General features: G+C 50.1%; 1 protein-coding gene across 3 annotated transcripts in view; it reads right to left on the bottom strand.

Annotated features, from left to right (window-relative positions):
• Dlg5 (Discs large 5) overlaps positions 1–20171 on the bottom strand; it is a 591115-nt gene that overhangs the window by 528936 nt on the left and 42008 nt on the right. For 2 of the 3 annotated variants that reach the window (XM_071693695.1, XM_071693696.1), the window contains exon 2: positions 16350–19578. In XM_071693695.1, coding sequence (XP_071549796.1) covers positions 16350–19170 — 2821 coding nt within the window. In that variant the 5' untranslated portion in view covers positions 19171–19578. The remainder of the gene's footprint in view (positions 1–16349; positions 19579–20171) is intronic. The other variant, XM_071693697.1, reaches the window with a different exon arrangement.

Raw genomic sequence — 20171 nt, 5'->3', positions numbered from 1 at the left:
GCTAATACTAATAACACGTTAGTTCTGCGCATGAAGCCAGACTGGGAGCGGAGCGGTCGATGAGGAACCCGCTGCTCTGAGCCGTCCTACACATGTCCCCCCTGTATCGGGAATGAGGCATTACCCCACAACAATAAGATAACAGGTGTCAAGACGCGTGTATAATCCGCCCAGAACTCTGCCTGGTTCACGGCGACACCCGCCCACCTCTGCTTATCAAATGAGGTAAACCACATGATTAAGACGAGACATGTCAGCTAACGAGGCCTTTGACGGAGGTACTTAAAACCACCTGCAACCAAAATGAGACTATAAAGTACCTACACAATATCGACAGCATTCTAACATTATAGATGCTAATTTGACATTTTGTCTCCCCTCACATCATTACGAAGCGCTACCTGTAAAGAGACCATCTCAATGATCTTTCACGGTTCAGGTTTACGAGACGGTGCCGGAGAGACGTCTCTCTCTCTCTCTCTCTCTCTCTCTCTCTCTCTCTCTCTCTCTCTCTCTCTCTCTCTCTCAGGGAGGCAAACACCCATCATAGTAGCTGGAGCGACCTTCAGTACTGAGAGGAAGGCCATACCTGACGCCCTCGGGGCAGTGTCACACAGTGGGCAACTCAAGTAATACAGAGCTCAATCTCCTGTATATCACACGGGTCATTATATATATATATATATATATATATATATATATATATATATATATATATATATATATAGGTATCAGCAAATACTAGATCACGCGCACCGCTGTGACCTACTGCAATATATATATATATATATATATATATATATATATATATATATATATATATATATATATATATATATATATATATATATCATTTCTTTAAAAGGCAGATTTTCGACCTCTTCCATAAATCCTCAAAATACTCTCCATTGTGTCATTTCTCGCACTCGTTAACCCTTTTCCATATTTCAGTTACACAGCCAAACCCAATGCCGAATTTTGCCAGGGCCTCGAGCCCCAATATATATATATATATATGTATATATATATATATATATATATATATATATTTTTTTTTTTTTTTTTTTTTTTTTTTTATACTTTGTCGCTGTCTCCCGCGTTTGCGAGGTAGCGCAAGGAAACAGACGAAAGAAATGGCCCAACCCCCCCCCCCCATACACATGTACATACACACGTCCACACACACAAATATACATACCTACACAGCTTTCCATGGTTTGCCCCAGACGCTTCACATGCCTTGCTTCAATCCACTGACAGCACGTCAACCCCTGTATACCACATGACTCCAATTCACTCTATTCCTTGCCCTCCTTTCACCCTCCTGCATGTTCAGGCCCCGATCACACAAAATCTTTTTCACTCCATCTTTCCACCTCCAATTTGGTCTCCCTCTTCTCCTCGTTCCCTCCACCTCCGACACATATATCCTCTTGGTCAATCTCTCCTCACTCATTCTCTCCATGTGCCCAAACCATTTCAAAACACCCTCTTCTGCTCTCTCAACCACGCTCTTTTTATTTCCACACATCTCTCTTACCCTTACGTTACTTACTCGATCAAACCACCTCACACCACACATTGTCCTCAAACATCTCATTTCCAGCACATCCATCCTCCTGCGCACATCTCTATCCATAGCCCACGCCTCGCAACCATACAGCATTGTTGGAACCACTATTCCCTCAAACATACCCATTTTAGCTTTCCGAGATAATGTTCTCGACTTCCACACATTTTTCAAGGCTCCCAAAATTTTCGCCCCCTCCCCCACCCTATGATCCACTTCCGCTTCCATGGTTCCATCCGCTGACAGGTCCACTCCCAGATATCTAAAACACTTCACTTCCTCCAGTTTTTCTCCATTCAAACTCACCTCCCAATTGACTTGACCCTCACCCCTACTGTACCTAATAACCTTGCTCTTATTCACATTTACTCTCAACTTTCTTCTTCCACACACTTTACCAAACTCAGTCACCAGCTTCTGCAGTTTCTCACATGAATCAGCCACCAGCGCTGTATCATCAGCGAACAACAATTGACTCACTTCCCAAGCTCTCTCATCCCCAACAGACTTCATACTTGCCCCTCTTTCCAGGACTCTTGCATTTACCTCCTTTACAACCCCATCCATAAACAAATTAAACAACCATGGAGACATCACACACCCCTGCCGCAAACCTACATTCACTGAGAACCAATCACTTTCCTCTCTTCCTACACGTACACATGCCTTACATCCTCGATAAAAACTTTTCACTGCTTCTAACAACTTGCCTCCCACACCATATATTCTTAATACCTTCCACAGAGCATCTCTATCAACTCTATCATATGCCTTCTCCAGATCCATAAATGCTACATATAAATCCATTTGCTTTTCTAAGTATTTCTCACATACATTCTTCAAAGCAAACACCTGATCCACACATCCTCTACCACTTCTGAAACCGCACTGCTCTTCCCCAATCTGATGCTCTGTACATGCCTTCACCCTCTCAATCAATACCCTCCCATATAATTTACCAGGAATACTCAACAAACTTATACCTCTGTAATTTGAGCACTCACTCTTATCCCCTTTGCCTTTGTACAATGGCACTATGCACGCATTCCGCCAATCCTCAGGCACCTCACCATGAGTCATACATACATTAAATAACCTTACCAACCAGTCAACAATACAGTCACCCCCTTTCTTAATAAATTCCACTGCAATACCATCCAAACCTGCTGCCTTGCCGGCTTTCATCTTCCGCAAAGCTTTTACTACCTCTTCTCTGTTTACCAAATCATTTTCCCTAACCCTCTCACTTTGCACACCACCTCGACCAAAACACCCTATATCTGCCACTCTGTCATCAGACACATTCAACAAACCTTCAAAATACTCATTCCATCTCCTTCTCACATCACCGCTACTTGTTATCACCTCCCCATTTACGCCCTTCACTGAAGTTCCCATTTGCTCCCTTGTCTTACGCACCCTATTTACCTCCTTCCAGAACATCTTTTTATTCTCCCTAAAATTTACTGATAGTCTCTCACCCCAACTCTCATTTGCCCTTTTTTTCACCTCTTGCACCTTTCTCTTGACCTCCTGTCTCTTTCTTTTATACTTCTCCCACTCAATTGCATTTTTTCCCTGCAAAAATCGTCCAAATGCCTCTCTCTTCTCTTTCACTAATACTCTTACTTCTTCATCCCACCACTCACTACCCTTTCTAAACAGCCCACCTCCCACTCTTCTCATGCCACAAGCATCTTTTGCGCAATCCATCACTGATTCCCTAAATACATCCCATTCCTCCCCGACTCCCCTTACTTCCATTGTTCTCACCTTTTTCCATTCTGTACACAGTCTCTCCTGGTACTTCCCCACACAGGTCTCCTTCCCAAGCTCACTTACTCTCACCACCTTCTTCACCCCAACATTCACTCCTCTTTTCTGAAAACCCATACTAATCTTCACCTTAGCCTCCACAAGATAATGATCAGACATCCCTCCAGTTGCACCTCTCAGCACATTAACATCCAAAAGTCTCTCTTTCGCACGCCTGTCAATTAACACGTAATCCAATAACGCTCTCTGGCCATCTCTCCTACTTACATAAGTATACTTATGTATATCCCGCTTTTTAAACCAGGTATTCCCAATCATCAGTCCTTTTTCAGCACATAAATCTACAAGCTCTTCACCATTTCCATTTACAACACTGTACACCCCATGCATACCAATTATTCCCTCAACTGCCACATTACTCACCTTTTGCCACATTATTCACCTTTGCATATATATATATATATATATATATATATATATATATATATATATATATATATATATATATATATATATATATATATATACCTGCTTACTAACATCCGGGACTCTTGTACTTAATACTACTATCATAAAGTAGAATCTAAAAAAAAAAACATAAAAAAAATTATGGCTCATTCATTATTTGCTCATAAAAATTTACGGTACAAAAAATAATAATCCGTTATTTTTTTTCCCACTTTTTCGTGTGTGAGCTAAAATTACGAGTCTGTATAACTTCGACAGAACTCTCCAAAGCAAAATGAACGAGCTTAGAAAAATAAATGAATAATATTCTCACATGAAAAGGGTAACCATGCGTATGTCACTTACGACACGACGGCACGACCCTAAGACGCAAAGGTACGACTCTCAGACACAAATAAGTTACGACCCTCGACTGTTTGTGCGTATGTATGACGGCGTGACCTTTGACCTAAACCTCGATCGGGCCAATGCCATGGACACCTCTGGCCATCGTGGTCAAAGAGGGGGAAGGCGTCTGGCCACGACTTGACACTGGGTGAGGAAGACGATTGCAGCATGTCCACGCCCTTGCTACTGATTGGTTGAGGAGAAGGGCTGGGAGCTAGCAGGCATGGACGAGTGGATAGATGAACCCATAAATGGATGCGTATGGGATCCAACGGACGAGTTTGGTGGGTAGATACATAAACAAACTGATAAATGACAATATAAATCGATAACCGGATGAAGAATGAATATACGAGCGGTTTAAAAAGAGACGGAATAGATTTACGTAAATACGGACTGGATGGGATGACATACGAATTGCTGGATGCGTCCGAAACACTAATGTGGAGATGGATGGATGCAAGGCAGGACGGGCGGGTGTCCGGAGATGGAGTGACATCAACCTGCCTGACATCACCGCCAACCTGCCTGACATCAACGCCACCATGCCTGACATCACCGCCAACCTGCCTGACATCACCGCCCACCTGCCTGACATCACCGCCAACTATGCCTGACATCACCGCCCACCTGCCTGACATCACCGCCAGCCTGCCTGACATCACCGCCAACATGCCTGACATCACCGCCAACCTGCCTGACACCACCGCCAACATGCCTGACATCACCGCCAACCATGCCTGACATCACCGCCAGCCTGCCTGACATCACCGCCACCATGCCTGACATCACCGCCAACCTGCCTGACATCACCGCCAACATGCCTGACATCACCGCCAACTATGCCTGACATCAACGCCACCATGCCTGACATCACCGCCAACCTGGCTGACATCACCGCCAACTATGCCTGACATCACCGCCAACCTGGCTGACATCACCGCCAACATGCCTGACATCAAGTCTCTATTCAAAGCATCACTCACGCGCCCGACGTAACTCCACACACACACACACACACACACACACACACACACACACACAGCATTTTTAATAAACGGTAAGAAAGCAGTCGACCAGTCGACCATACATCCCTTCGTAAGAACGCGTACGACCAGTCGACCATACATCCCTTCGTAAGAACGCGTACGACCAGTCGACCATACATCCCTTCGTAAGAACGCGTACGACCAGTCGACCATACATCCCTTCGTAAGAACGCGTACGACCAGTCGACCATACTTCCCTTCGTAAGAACGCGTACGACCAGTCGACCATACATCCCTTCGTAAGAACGCGTACGACCAGTCGACCATACATCCCTTCGTAAGAACGCGTACGACCAGTCGACCATACATCCCTTCTTCCCCCCATGAACGAAGGGGCAACGGATGATAACCACATTTCCCTCGTTACCACCAGAGTAACCCGCTGACCTTAACAGCCCGATGGAACGCCAATGAAGCGGAACATCAGCAACATTAATAACAATGGTGGAGGAGGACACCAACAGCACTGGTGGAGGAGGACACCAACAGCACTGGTGGAGGAGGACACCAACAGCACTGGTGGAGGAGGACACCAACAGCACTGGTGGAGGAGGACACCAACAGCACTGGTGGAGGAAGACGGCAACAGCACTGGTGGAGGAGGACACCAAGAGCACTGGTGGGGGAGGAAAGAGGCGGTGGTGAAGGTAGCGATGCGGACGAGCCAAACTTCACGCCCCTTCCCCTTGGCCGAGAACCGGACGCCGCCGGGGCACGAGAGAGAGAGAGAGAGAGAGAGAGAGAGAGAGAGAGAGAGAGAGAGAGAGAGAGAGAGAGAGAGGGGCGGGGGGCGCGCCTGGTCATGAATAAACATTTACAAACACCCCCCCCCCCCCCCCCCCCCCCCCCGAGCTGCCGCAGGCGACCACTTGCTTCATGACCGGGCTGGCTTCTAGAATCTCTCCCCCCCCTCTCCAACACATACACACACACACACACCCTTGTGTAATTAACAGCATCCTCCTGTTGGCTAACCGCACGCTAAATTCTATTCTTCCACTCTGGTTCTGGAGAGCGAGTTTAGTGAGGTCGAGGGGGTGAGTGAGTGAGTTAGTTTGTCCAGTGCAGACGAACAAATGTTGCCTGATACTGAGGCATTCAAACCGCGTGCACAAACCTCCCTAATTGCGATCTAAATACGAGAGAGAGTTGTCGACCTAACGAGGCCTATGTTTAAGAGCGACTATTTTTTTCTCTTTTCCACGCAAACACGAACGCCTTTGTATCAACCCATTCCATGTGTGGCGAGGTGGCGATGGGAATGAATAAAGACACACAGTATGAATTATGTACATGTGCATATATGTATATGTCTCTGTGTGTATATATATGTGTACATTGAGATGTATAGGTATTTATATTTGCGTGTGTGGACGTGTATGTATATACATGTGTATGTGGGTGGGTTGGGCCATTTCTTTCGTCTGTTTCCTTGCGCTACCTCGCCAACGCGGGAGACAGCGACAAAGCAAAATAAATAAAAATAGAATATATATATATATATATATATATATATATACGCATCCTACGGGCTCTTCCCATCGTACATGTGCTGCAGGTGTCATCACTGTAACATGTAACATGGCTAGGGCCATATTCTCACGCCTTCACCAGCAACAGTGGCAAGGCACACGCGAAAACAACCACGCTCGTCCACTAGCAACGAATAGGCGGTCAAACAGTTCCATCACACGACCATGTCCAATTACACTCCCGGTAGATGGCTTCGAACAAGACCACGCCAAGGGCCAAAAGACTTATTAGGAATCCACAGTCGTATTCGAAATGAGCTACAGGAGAAAACAGGACCTTTCCCGCCTCCAAAAAAAAGGGTGCGGTAGATAATTCCGACCAGCTGTAGTAAATGAAACTCGGAACACGGCTACCGTAGACTTCCGACAACGACACCCTGCCACTTCTCCACGTACAGTAGCGGACTTCGAGTCCAGGGACACAGACGCGCGCGCGCCTTGCGTCCCGAAACCTGCCTCAACTTCTGATCGAATCTGTACCATCCCTTCTGCCCGTATCTCTCGAGACAAAGGGTTCGATACCATTTCGAGCTGGTGTGTCCCGGGAGTTCTGACCGAGACTGTACATCACACACACACACACACACACACACACACACACACACACCTGGTTCCGGGGCCTATCTTCTATCCTCTCCACATCAGTCCACGTCCATGCTTCCCTACACAATACCGTACCTATACACGGCGCTCTGCTCTACAGTGGGAAACCATGCATCGAGAGAGGGTTGGCGTCGGTGGCCTTCATGTGGTGACAATCATCTGCACGATTCTCAACGATACATCTGGAGGAGGTGGACGAACAATCTAGCCGGGACGAGGAGGCCCCGCGCTCCCGGAAACACCAGTTGGAAATTAACATCTCAGGCCGACGGAAGTTTACATCAGAATGAAGGTATGAGTGCGCGCGGCTAATTACACACGGAGAAGAAATGAAGAGGGGCAACTGTACATAACGAACGTCAAAATTGTTAAATCAATAAACGTATCAGTTCAACGTACCACGTAATGCTCTTGCAAGGAACCCATGATGGTATACGAGCAGAAGAAGACAGCTCGCGAGCAAACCTTCGTCAGGAGCGAGGCACGAGTTCATGAGCGGCCTCCCAGTCCCTCGCGAGTCTCGCAGCTCGCCGGCCAACCACGCGAGAGATATAAGCGATGGAGAACCATTACGTCCACTGCCACAACACTCCGACACCCCCACCCCTCACACCGCACGGTAAATCGAAGCTCCCATCTCGAACGTCTTCCTCCATCATGCGAGGGGCTGGTTCAAGCGGAAAATTCTCTCTCTCTCTCTCTCTCTCTCTCTCTCTCTCTCTCTCTCTCTCTCTCTCTCTCTCTCTCTCTCTCTCTTCAAGAGGGAAATGAAGAACACATCTGAGACAAGGGATTACATATCTATACATAATTCGTCCCGGCTCAAAGAACCTCTGGAGCTCGGCCAATAACAACTACCATCATAAGGTTAGACACGTCAGATAATTCCACCGCTTCTCAAATGTTATCAGTCTTCCTTACTCTGGTAGTGGGGGCGACCATGAGCAACACTGTGGCCAACGGGATACGTACTCTGGGCCACCGAATCTCCAGCAGACTACTCTCACACTAAGCTCTTACCAGCGCCACTAAAAACCGAAACGCAACACCAACTGAGAAGAACATCACCAACGCAGTCACTAATATTTCTCGTGGTACAGGAGTTAGAGTTGATAACTGAAGGTGGCATTACTCAAGTCAATAACTCTTGTACCACGAAAAATATCACCGAGTCTTCTATTATCAAACACACAAAGAATTGTGACATTAATATCAGTAAAGGTCTACACAAATTAGATAGCTTTAGTGTCGATGAAATTTGTAAACAGTTCCACATCTTGTCCACATAATAAATTTTATGATACGCTCGTTGCCAGACTTGAACACACCCGCCCCATTTGGGTAGTCGCTTCTTTACCTATTGGCGTCCTAGCTACGTCTCTTCGTTGTAAATCAACTGACTGTTATATTTCTTTCTTGTATCTCTCTTGATGATGTGATTATTACACGAAAGTGCACTTGAGAACTTATCGTGTTTCATTTCCCCGTGGATTAGAAGGAATATATATATACATATATATATATATATATATATATATATATATATATATATATATATATATATATATATATATATATATATATATATATAATTCAAATACATACGAAATATAACTCTGAAATTAAGAACATAAATTATGCATAGTTCCGAGGTACAGTATACATAAATATCAGGTCTATACAAAAGATACCAATATATCTACCTGGAAAGATTAGTTCCAAAATACACGGAAGAGAACAAATATCTTGACCATTTATAAGAAAGGAGATCGCGTAGCTGCACCGGACTACAGGACAATATCTAAGACGACTCTGAGGTCTAGTAAAACGTTAGAAAAGATAATCAGGAAGAAGATTGGTCATTCAGAACACGGGAAAAACTACCCTTTCGAGAAACATCACAGGCTGAAGAAAGGAAAAAGGCGTCCTGTGTGGCAAATCTTCATGGCATACATGACAAAGTGAACTCTCTTGTGGAAACAGATGGATAGGTGGACTGTGAGTTCTTGGAGCTGCCAAAGGGCGCGTCACCATTCCACACCACACAACAGGCAGGTGAAGAAGCTAAAGCTTCCAAGTTAGCTTACGGGTAGTGGAAGGGGGACAAAGGGGACGTACCAGACGAGCCTCTCCGAACTGGGCTGGGGTAACTACGGTCTACAATGGCGTGCCGTTGGAGGTACGTCTAGGGGACTACCGTTCTAATGCAATTCCCGTACGTTAACGACTTAACAAGACGGGGTGACGGGCCCAACACGGCCTCAGCTTACAAAGGGAAAAGCTTCCCACGAACGACTCCAGGGTTGGTGGGTTCAGTTGGCCGGTAAAAGTACGACCCAGACAGAGAGGATGTATACAAGACGGGACACAACGAGAGAAGACCTCGATGTGATCCTACAGTCTGGAGGGAGACAAGCGACTCTGATCTGTGTGGGAAAGGACTTAGAAGTTCGAACGGAGCCTAACCTACCCTACCGCTGGGACGAAACATTTCGATAAATCTGGAAAAGCAGGAAAATGACACGCTGATTCATAACAAAACTGTAATTACTCATATAGATACTGAGATGTCCATTAATCGAAGCTTATACGACGAGACCTTAGAGTATCCAATCTCACGTCTGACCATCACACTGAGGCATAAGATTCGAATCTAAGGACGAAAGGACGAGGAACACATACGGTGCATAAAGTAAGATAAATGAGCTACAGGTTCAAGTGAGAGAGGCCATGAGTCTGCTAACCGTGGAAGAGAGACACTGACAATAATATAGTCTTGAAAGTACATGATTACATCAACAGTATGGAGAGAGAGAGAGAGAGAGAGAGAGAGAGAGAGAGAGAGAGAGAGAGAGAGAGAGAGAGAGAGAGAGAGAGATCAGGTCGTTGTCCACAAAAAAAAAATAACGAGGCAGATGCTGTTGGAAACTATGCAGAGACCCGACACCCACAAACCACACAGGATGTCCTGCCTGCAGAGCTGATGATAATTTTGGAGAGAGAGACTGGTCAACCCTGTGACACCAGGACGACAGGTTGCCGATAGTTCAATTGGGGAGACCAACAAGCCCCGAGAGGCAACACTTGATATGTCAAAAAAAGAAAAAAAAAATCATTTCCACAAAATTACATTTGGAACACATCTGGTTTCTTCTGCGTGGCGCGATAAATCCAGCGCCTTGAGGGAGGTAGACGGACGGACACAACAACGAGAGAGAGAGAGAGAGAGAGAGAGAGAGAGAGAGAGAGAGAGAGAGAGAGAGAGAGAGAGAGAGAGAGAGAGAGAGAGAGAGAGAGAGAGAGAGAGACACGCTGAGAACATGCTTAATACTGGAGATGGTGTTGGACTGTACCTGTGCGGGCGCCGGAGGGGTGAGTTTTAGTGGGGTGTGGACGGTGTGGCTTGGGAGGTCGGCAGCATCTTGGTAGTTGAGCTGGCATGACGGCAGCACCGCCTCCCCACACACACACACACACACACACACACACACACACACACAGAGGACAGGTGACCTTACTAACTGCTTAAACCTGGAGGTGTGGCACGCTTACTTACACACGTTGCCACCCCGCTCATCTCTAGCGTTCCTAGGGAGACACACACACACACACACAAACACACACACACACACACACACACACACACACACACACACACACACACACACACACCCGGGGGCAGCTGTTGCACCTACTAAACGACAGATGTCAGGCTCAAGCGAGCACAAGATGCACCACCAAACTGACCTTTAGCCATGCGGGTGAAAACAAGATCATTCGTTTGAATGTTGTGGAAGATGCACTTAACAACATGCAGGCGGCTAATCTAAAACAACACACAGCAAGTGCACACACACACACACACACCTCGCTCAGACTTTCTCTCAAGAGGAACTCACATCGGACAAATGGAGGAAGGAGGAGGGGAGGCGGGGAAATATGGTGTGCAATACGTAGATTCACTGTGGTCCGGTCCCCACCCCTCTCTAATTCGGGGCCTGCCTCCCTTTCTCCACCCCTCTCTAATTCGGGGCCTGCCTCCCTTCCTCCACCCCTCTCTAATTCGGGGCCTGCCTCCCTTCCTCCACCCCTCTCTAATTCGGGGCCTGCCTCCCTTCCTCCACCCCTCTCTAATTCGGGGCCTGCCTCCCTTCCTCCACCCCTCTTTAATTCGGGGCCTGCCTCCCTTCCTCCATCCCTCTTTAATTCGGGGCCTGCCTCCCTTCCTCCACCCCTCTCTAATTCAAGGTGGACACCCTGCCATTTGCACCAAGGCGGGCGGGGGCGGCGCAGTGCATACCCTCAACCAAACAGAAATCGTGACAAACACAGTCGTCATGAGAAGCAAACAAGGAAACTCGTCCAAAAAAAAATATAAGATATGGCCGGACAAAAGACACTGTTTGCCTGGCGTGAAGGTCGTCTGTGTAGGGCAGAGGGCGGAGGACCTGGCCACGGAGTTTTCTGCCAACAGCCAAGCATACCCTCTCTCTCTATGCTTCAATCATCATATGCTGCCAGCATTTGAGATCATGCTGACGAAATCCTCACCAGCCAGATAATTCTCTGTTCTTCATATCAACTGGACCCTCAAAACATATATATATGGAACACCTTAAATTCCCTTCGTGTGTGTGTATATATATATATATATATATATATATATATATATATATATATATATATATATATATATATATATATATATATATTCATAAACACTTCGATTACCTGTAAACCTTAAACAATTATTATAGACAAATACACGCACAGCCATACACCTAACCACACACACAAATATGTGCGTGCGTGTATGTGTGTCCACATCTTACATATATACACACACACATATATACTTATATAAGTGTGCGTTTTGGTAAGATACACATACGCAATTTAGCATATAAAAACACGTACATAAACCTACCTTATCTCACCAGTGAAGATCCGACGCCACGTCGCTCACACGCAAGCATACGTATTTTTGTTGTTTTTTCTCTCATTCATTCAGTTGCAACTGAAGAAACTTTATTGCAAATGCCGATCAAATTAAGAACACTTATCACTGACTGGAACATTCAGGAAACATCACATGATCCTTAAAACGACACCCAAGTCATAAATCAGTACACTCAATACACTTATATATTTCTTTTGAGGGAAGGGAGAGGGGGGTAATAAAGGGGTAAGTGCAAGGACTTTGGGGTTCATACTGTTTAAAAAATGGCACAGGAAACACGTAAATATCGACCATAAACATTCTCGAGTGCTAGGTGATGACCCCAAGCTCTTATTCTTTCTTTTTGAAACTCTGGAACGAGACATTTTAACAGCAGCTTCCCCCACCAGAAGGGTGTGTGTGTGTGGTGGGGGGGAAGAAGCAGTCGGGTTATATACCCTCCTCCTTGACTACGACAAAACCTGCGGTCATCACCGAGTTAACACAAGCCACACCAAGAAATGTACAGTAATTCGTCTCTCCATAAACTTATCCCAGAGAGGGAGTTGGGGGTGTGTGGCCAAAAAAAAAAAAAAATAAATAAAAAAAAATATATATATATATATGAGACAAAAAGGGACACTTAAAAGTTATAAACACCGATATAGGTAAAAAAGACAAACATGTGGTAATATACACCGCAGCTGGCGAGACCTGCTGCCCTCGAGTTCTCGTAAGGGGGCCACACAATGAGCCCAGTTTCTTAGCTGTTGAGGCAAACTCCAGGTTGCCGGAGGAGCGCTACTACATACGGGTGGGGCCTCAAACATGGCCTTTTGTCGACAACGGCTGCTAGACGTGGCTCAGGGAAGGGGAGGGAAGGGAAGGCTGGGTGGGAGGGGGAAATCAAAAAGTTGGGGTTGAGGGGTGGCGGGGGGGGTGTGTTACTTACAGGATACGGGACGTGGGACGACGTGCCACAGGACGGACGAAGGACGACGTGCCACAGGATGGACGAGGCACAGGACGAAGGGTGGACGCCGACCGGGGTGGACGTGGTCCAGAGGGGTTGGGGATTACATCGAACTGACTCCAAACAAAGACGTGGCTGAGGGCGAGGTGGACAAGAGGGCTGTGGGCAGAGAGGGGAAGGGCATCACTCAGGTATGAGGCAGGTGTCGGCAGATGAGAACACAAGGCTTGGACGGTGAATACTGCTGCTACTTGTGGACACCTGCTCAGGGCAGAGATGGTGGACATGACACAGGCAGTAAGACACAGAGACGTTCGAGACAAGGTGGACCTGATTCAGGAAGATGACAGAAAATGAGACAGCGTTGCTTTAGGGAAGAAAGGTCGACCAAGCTGAGGTCACAGGTAGTTTAAGACGAAAGTGTTGGTCAAGACGAGAGGCCAAGGATCAGATCTAAGGTTCAGATGGTCAAGAGATGAAACAAGACTGGACGGAAAAGACAAACACCACACTGGGACATAGGAAGTCGTCTTGGATCCCACCTGAAGCAGGACACTTTCCCCCAGACCAGGTGGACGTGGAGGATGACACACACACACACACACAAAATGTCTAGAGTGGCTCAGAATGAACGGCTGACATGGATGTCATCCAAGATAACTTCAGCTTCTTTGGGGCTTGTCTCAGCTCTAGCAGCCCAGCCGCCAGCAAACGTATATATTCCTATCCTCGTGAAGAGCCAGCTACAGCCATCCAGCTATTTCTCGCCCTCATTGTCACCGTAACTGTGGAGTGGTGTGGTACACTGTGGAGACACACACTGGGCTTGGTTCTCTGGACACAGAGCTCAGGACACAAGGTGGACGGACCTGAGGGAGTTCACCACAAGACGTCATTCTGGGCAGGAGGACGACGCGACTCAGGGTCGAAGGTTGACACCACTCAGCAGGAAGGGTAAGGGCATAGCTCACGACGAGGAGTGCATGTGGCTTAAGGACGTGGCTGAGGAGCAAAGGTGGAAGTGGCTCGAGGACAAAGTGGGTCTTGCTTGGGAGAACAAGTGAGCATGACAAGGTAGGTGTGTGTCTTTCAGGTCAACAGGTGGGCATGACTCTGGACATGGCTGGCGCTGTTCAAGACAACAGGAAAACATGACTCAGGGACGAGGTGGGCACCGCACAGGACAACAGGTGGGTATAGCTCAAAACAAGGTGGGCATCGTTCATAAACATGGGTCAACAATTCTCAAGAGTTGGACGTGGTACTGGACATACGGAAAATGGGTCAGGACAAGACGAACATCAAGAGGGTGTGGTTCAACACAACACAAAACAAAACAGATGGGGTTCGAAACAAAAGGAGGGACAAGGTTTCGAGATCAGGTGGCGGTGGTTCGAAACAAGTGGGGACCAAGGCTGGCAACTAGGTAGACGCGGTTCAGGACAAGAGATGGAGCGTGTGGTTCTGGACCAGAGGTGACCTTCAAGGCCACAAGGCACGATGGACGTGGACAGCAAGATTTAAGACATTGTTGAGCGAGGATCTGGATATTAGGTGACCATGGCTCAGCACACAGCGCACACGACTTTTAGAGGTGAACTGCTTCGAGGCAATACTCTCACGGTCCAAGACAGACACGAGGACAATATGGATACAGTTCAAACAGAACAAGAGGTGAACACAGCCTAGGACATAAGGTGACTAAGGCTGTGGGGGAAAAAAATAAGAGAAAGGGGCAGACAGCCAAATATTCCCAATGGCTTGGGAGAAAAGATGAGCACAGCTAAAAGGAGAGTAAAACGTGGCTACGATCAAGAGGTCTCACGACAGAGAGAACACGTGGTTTGAGGTGGGGGGAAGGGCCAACAAGTGGACGTGACGGAGGGGAAAACAGGTGGTCATGCTCAGAACACGTGCGAGACTCAGGGGGGGTTTACCAGCAAGAGGTGGCCCACAGTGGATGAAAGCGGCTGAGGACAACAGGTGAACGCTAGGCTCACGACACCAGGCACGGCTTCAACCAGATTGATGTGGATCACACTAACAGCTGACGTATGAGGCTCTGGACAACAGTGGGACAGTGTACACACCAACAGCTGAGTGTGAGGCTCTGGACAACAGTGGGACAGTGTACACACTAACAGCTGACGTGTGAGGCTCTGGACAACAGTGGGACAGTGTACACATCAACAGCTGACGTATGAGGCTCTGGACAACAGTGGGACAGTGTACACACCAACAGCTGACGTGTTTGGCTCTGGACAACAGAAGGACAATGTACACACCAACAGCTGACGTGTGCGTGTGAGGCTCTGGACAACAGAAGGACAATAATCACACCAATAGCTGTGTGTGTGTGTGTGTGAGGCTCAAGGACCGCAACGGGACAAGGCTCACATCAAACAGCTGTGTGTGGCTCAGGACAAGAGGTGAACAAGGCTCAGGATAACGTCATCTGCATGGCACAGTATATAAAACAGAGAGGAGGACGTGGCTCAGGTCTACAGCTGTGTATGGATCAGGATAAGCGACGTACTTGAGGGCAAGATGATGAGAGGTCACACACACACAACTGGTCATGTTGAGGATTTCAGGATATCAGGTCAAAGGCAGAGCAGTGTTGACAGTCATTACTTTACTGTTGAAAGGACATTATAGGACACAGTCGACAGCTGAAAGGACATTACAGGACACTGTCGACTGCTGTAAGGACATTATAGGACACCGTCGACTGTTGAGAGGACATTACAGGACACTGTCGACTGTTGAAAGGACATTATAGGACACTGTCGAACAGACATATACATTGAATGTAAACAAGAGATCCATTTAAAACAGTTACTGAGGACTACTTTTGAAAAAAAATATTGAAACACCAAATACAAGTGGTTATATAACACATTAAATACATCCAGATAAGGTTGGCGGACTGTGTGAGTGTGGAGTGTGGAGTGTGGTGGTGTTGATGCAGTGTACATGCAGATGAGAGCGAGGCAGTGTGGCTGAGGGCAGCAGGTGTCCGGCGGCGGCGTGTGAAGGGTCTCTACTGTACATCTCGCTGGTGGCGCGGTGACCTGGCGCAAGACTGCCACTCGTCCCCCGCCGCTACCTGAGAAGGCGCCCGTAGACCGTTTGAGGCGCGCTCGTTTCTCCGCCACCAGGGCCAGGAGGGCAGGGGAGAGGCGGTCCGTCAGCCCTTCGTCAGTCACCTCCCTGCCTCCTGCCTCATCACGCCCACTCTCAGCACTCATGGCCGCCGCTGCCCGCCCAGCCTCCAGGCTCTTGCTTCGCGTGGTGCGGGTGGGCGAAGACAGTGCCAGCTGCCTCTTGAGTGTGTTCAGAAGCTCCTGCGAGGTCATGAGCGAGGAGGACTTCACTGGTCCCGCGTGGGTGTGGTTGTGCGCCTGTTGCTTGGCATGAGCAGCAGCGGATATGCGGTGGCGCAAAGTGCTGTCTCGCATCGAGCCTTCCCGCACCGAGCCTTCCCTCAGCTTGCTGTCCCGCATGGAACCGTTCCTCAGCATCCCTTCCCGCACCTCCTGGAGGGAGGCGTACTCTCCGTCCATCTGGGCGGGAGACCCAAACTGGCTGGAGTCGTAGCCGGTTTGCGCGATGATGGACTTCTGGTGCTGCAGCGACTTCTGGTGCTGCTTCTGTCGCAGGAACTGCTGCGCCTGCTGCTGCTTCTGGAACTGCTGCTGCTGCAGGTGCTGCTGATACTGTTGCTGCTGCTGGTACTGCTGTTGCTGCAGCTGTTGCTGCTGCAGCTGCTGCTGCTGCTGTTGTTGCTGCTGCTGTAGCTGCTTCAGTTGAGAAAACGTAGAAGGCGTGTAATACCGTTCTCGCCAGATGGGATCGCGGCCGGTGCGGAGCTGGTCGGCGCGGTACTGTCTCAGGTCGACATATTCCTGCTGCTGCTGCTGCTGACGCTCCATGGCCTCGTAATTCCGTAACTCCACATAGTCTGTTAAATGAGGAGTGGCCGTGCCGGGAGCGTTGTAACTTGCCACACTGGTCTGAGTGCGCATTGGTGGATGGTGACGGTGTTGTAGGTGAGCTTGCATGTCGTGTATGGGCGTGTGTGTGTTGGGTGTGGGGTGAGGCTGGGGTGGCAGGGCGGCTAACGGGGATCTGGCAGGGGATTGAGAGTAAGAGGGCGGGCTGGGGCGTGGAGGCGAGGGTGGCGCCAAACGTATGGAGGAACGCCGCCCCCGCCGCTCTGAGACTGTGTAGGTGCGTGGGAGAGGGCCAGGCACAGGGTCAGCCTCGTGGCTCTGCTGCCAGGAGCGGCTCTTACCCATTGGGCCAGCTGGATGTGCCTGCACAGCTTCCTGCCGCGTGATGTGATGGTGGCGAGGACGTCCCATGCCGGGGTCGCCCGGGTGGGCCACGATGGTGGTCTGCTGTTGCTGCCACGACCGACTCTTGGCGAGCTGTCGGGCGCGCTCGCTCTGCGGGGTACTGTGACCCACGCTGTACTGCTGCCAAGAGCGAGCCTTCCAGAGCGGTGGCTGTGGGCTGCGGGCCCCCGTCACTCGTCCCTCCTCGTACGACATGCTCCTGGGCCCGCCGGGGTGCTGTTGCTCGCCGATGTAGCGTATGTGTGCCTGCTCCTGGCCGCTCATCATGCGGGTCCAGGGGTCACCAGGCGAGGGTCTACTAGGCATCCTCACGGGCGACCTGCTCGGCGCCCGGGCTGGCGACCCATCGGGGCCTCTGTTGGGAGAGCGACTGCTTCTTCGGCTCTCTCTCCTTCGGCTGTCTGATCGACTGGGAGAGCGACTCGGGGGTCTGCTGGGGGACCTGTTTGGCGACCGACGGGATTTTCGCGAGGGGGATCGGTTTACCGATGCCTTGGGTGGCGGCACGGGGCTTGACGTACTGAGCGAGATACTGGGAACTGTCCCCCTCACGCTGCCTCGGCTGGTCCGGCTGCCATCACGGCTCTCGGTGGACTCTTGGGAAGCCTTGGCCAAGATGCCCTGCCGTCGTGGGCTGGGCTTGCGCGACCTACGGCCGCTGCTCTTGACGCTCAGCCGCGACCCGTGCTGACGACTGGCGCTCCCTTGCTCGCTGCTGCTGTTGTCGCCGCTGTCCCTCTGAGGCGACGGTAGCTCAACGTTCTCGTAGCCATCGGCGTCAGTTTGAGCGGAGAGCCGAGGCGAATGGTCGACGGGATGATCGTACACGCTGCTGGGGGTCGAGTCACCACGGTCGCTACCAGCACGGCTGCCTGCCCGGCTGCCTGTTCGGCTGCCGGAGCGGCTACCTGCCCGGCTTCCTGCCCGGCTGCCAGGAGGCAGGCTGGCGGGTCCTCCCACCGCCCCACGCTCCCGGGACGAGCGGCTGCTGGTGCCCGTGCGGCTTCCAGTGCGGCTGCCACTTCCAGCCCGGCTGCTGTCGTTGGTGCCGCCTCGGCTGGAGCCGGAGTCGGTGGCGCAGTCGAGTAAGCGGTCGCCGCTCCAGCTCTGGCTCTTCTCGATGGTCTGGGTCTCCTCAGTCCGCCCGTGCAGCCCTGCTCCGCCACGACCGTCCAGGATAGAGGGAGAGCTGTTGATGCTGAAGGAGTCCGGCGTGTGGTCGTGGGTGTACTTCCAGGAGGACGACCTCTCCACACCGGCCTTCTGTGGCGTCTGCCCGGACTGCTGCTGTTGCTGCTGCTGACGGTAGATGTCCCGGGGCGAGGCTCCACCAGCGGAGGGGGTGCTCACGGCAACAGTTTCCCTGCGGCGGCCGGTGGTGCCGCGGGCGGCCACGACGGGGTTGGGCGCGACCCCTGCCTCGCCCAGCTCCGGCCCGCTGGAGGCCGGTTGCTTGGTGCTGCCGCCCGACCCGCCCCGCAGCAACCGGCTTAACAACTTACTCTTCTTCATCGTGTCGCAACGGCTCTAGTCCTTCACTGGGGTTGTACGTCACTCACAACACTCCTGATACAGCACCACGTGTACGGCGGCACTTGGGGCCCCGCAGCACTTCACATGTAGCACCGGTGGCTCGCGGCGCTGCTGACGGCACTTCGCGTAGCACTTTCGTACAGGTGGGTGGGCCCCACTGGCTGCACCTGACGCGCAGCGACCACTGAGTCGTCCCTCACGCGCTGCTGCACTCGACTTATGACATGAAAAGCGGCACTTCACCCGAGGAGCCAGGCTGGGGCCGGCTTGTGACGTGACACCATCTCCACCTGCACACACACCACGCCTCCACCACTACCACGAAGCACTGTAATCCGGCACTTTTTTTTACTGTTCACTTCACGCGTTCACTATCATAAGAGTCTTCTGTTGGGGGGGAAATGGAAATCATATGTAGCAATTAAACACAAGTATTTTGTGTGACACATGTAGACAGATGATGAAAAGCGAGGCGGTGAATTTGGTGAAGTATAAGGGTGAGTCTGGCCAGCATACAAGGCTCCTACATAATCCCCTCGATGCTGCTTCTCCTTCGCCACCTCCGCACACACGGCCTTAATCATGGATTTAGATACACCTTCACGATGCTCCCTGACCCAGCACAAGGGGTCGCAGCTTGCTGCATCCTCCCACCTAACCCAGGAGTGCATAGACGGTCCCCTTGTCACCTTGCGCACGACGAGTCCTGTCGTCTTAGGTATGTCCAACTTGATCCCCTTCAGGATAGTCTCGTCCAACTGTGAGATGAGCACGATTCCCCTCCCGCTCCCCCTCATCTCAGGTGCTCAAGACTTCTCTCGCTGTCAGACCTGCTCAAGTCTCCCCGTCAAGTGTGCATACGGCTTGTCCCTCCCTGTCAAGTATGACCGACCTGACCCCCTCACAGGTGTTGGAGACTACTTCTCTCTCCCTGCGAGACACGCTCAAGTCCCTCCTCCCCTGTCAAGTATGCAGGGCTC

The sequence above is a fragment of the Panulirus ornatus genome, chromosome 56 (assembly GCF_036320965.1).
Source record: "Panulirus ornatus isolate Po-2019 chromosome 56, ASM3632096v1, whole genome shotgun sequence".
Taxonomy (NCBI): domain Eukaryota; kingdom Metazoa; phylum Arthropoda; class Malacostraca; order Decapoda; family Palinuridae; genus Panulirus; species Panulirus ornatus.
The sequence above is the reverse complement of the archived record's forward strand: the minus strand, read 5'-3'. Positions and strand labels throughout refer to the sequence as shown.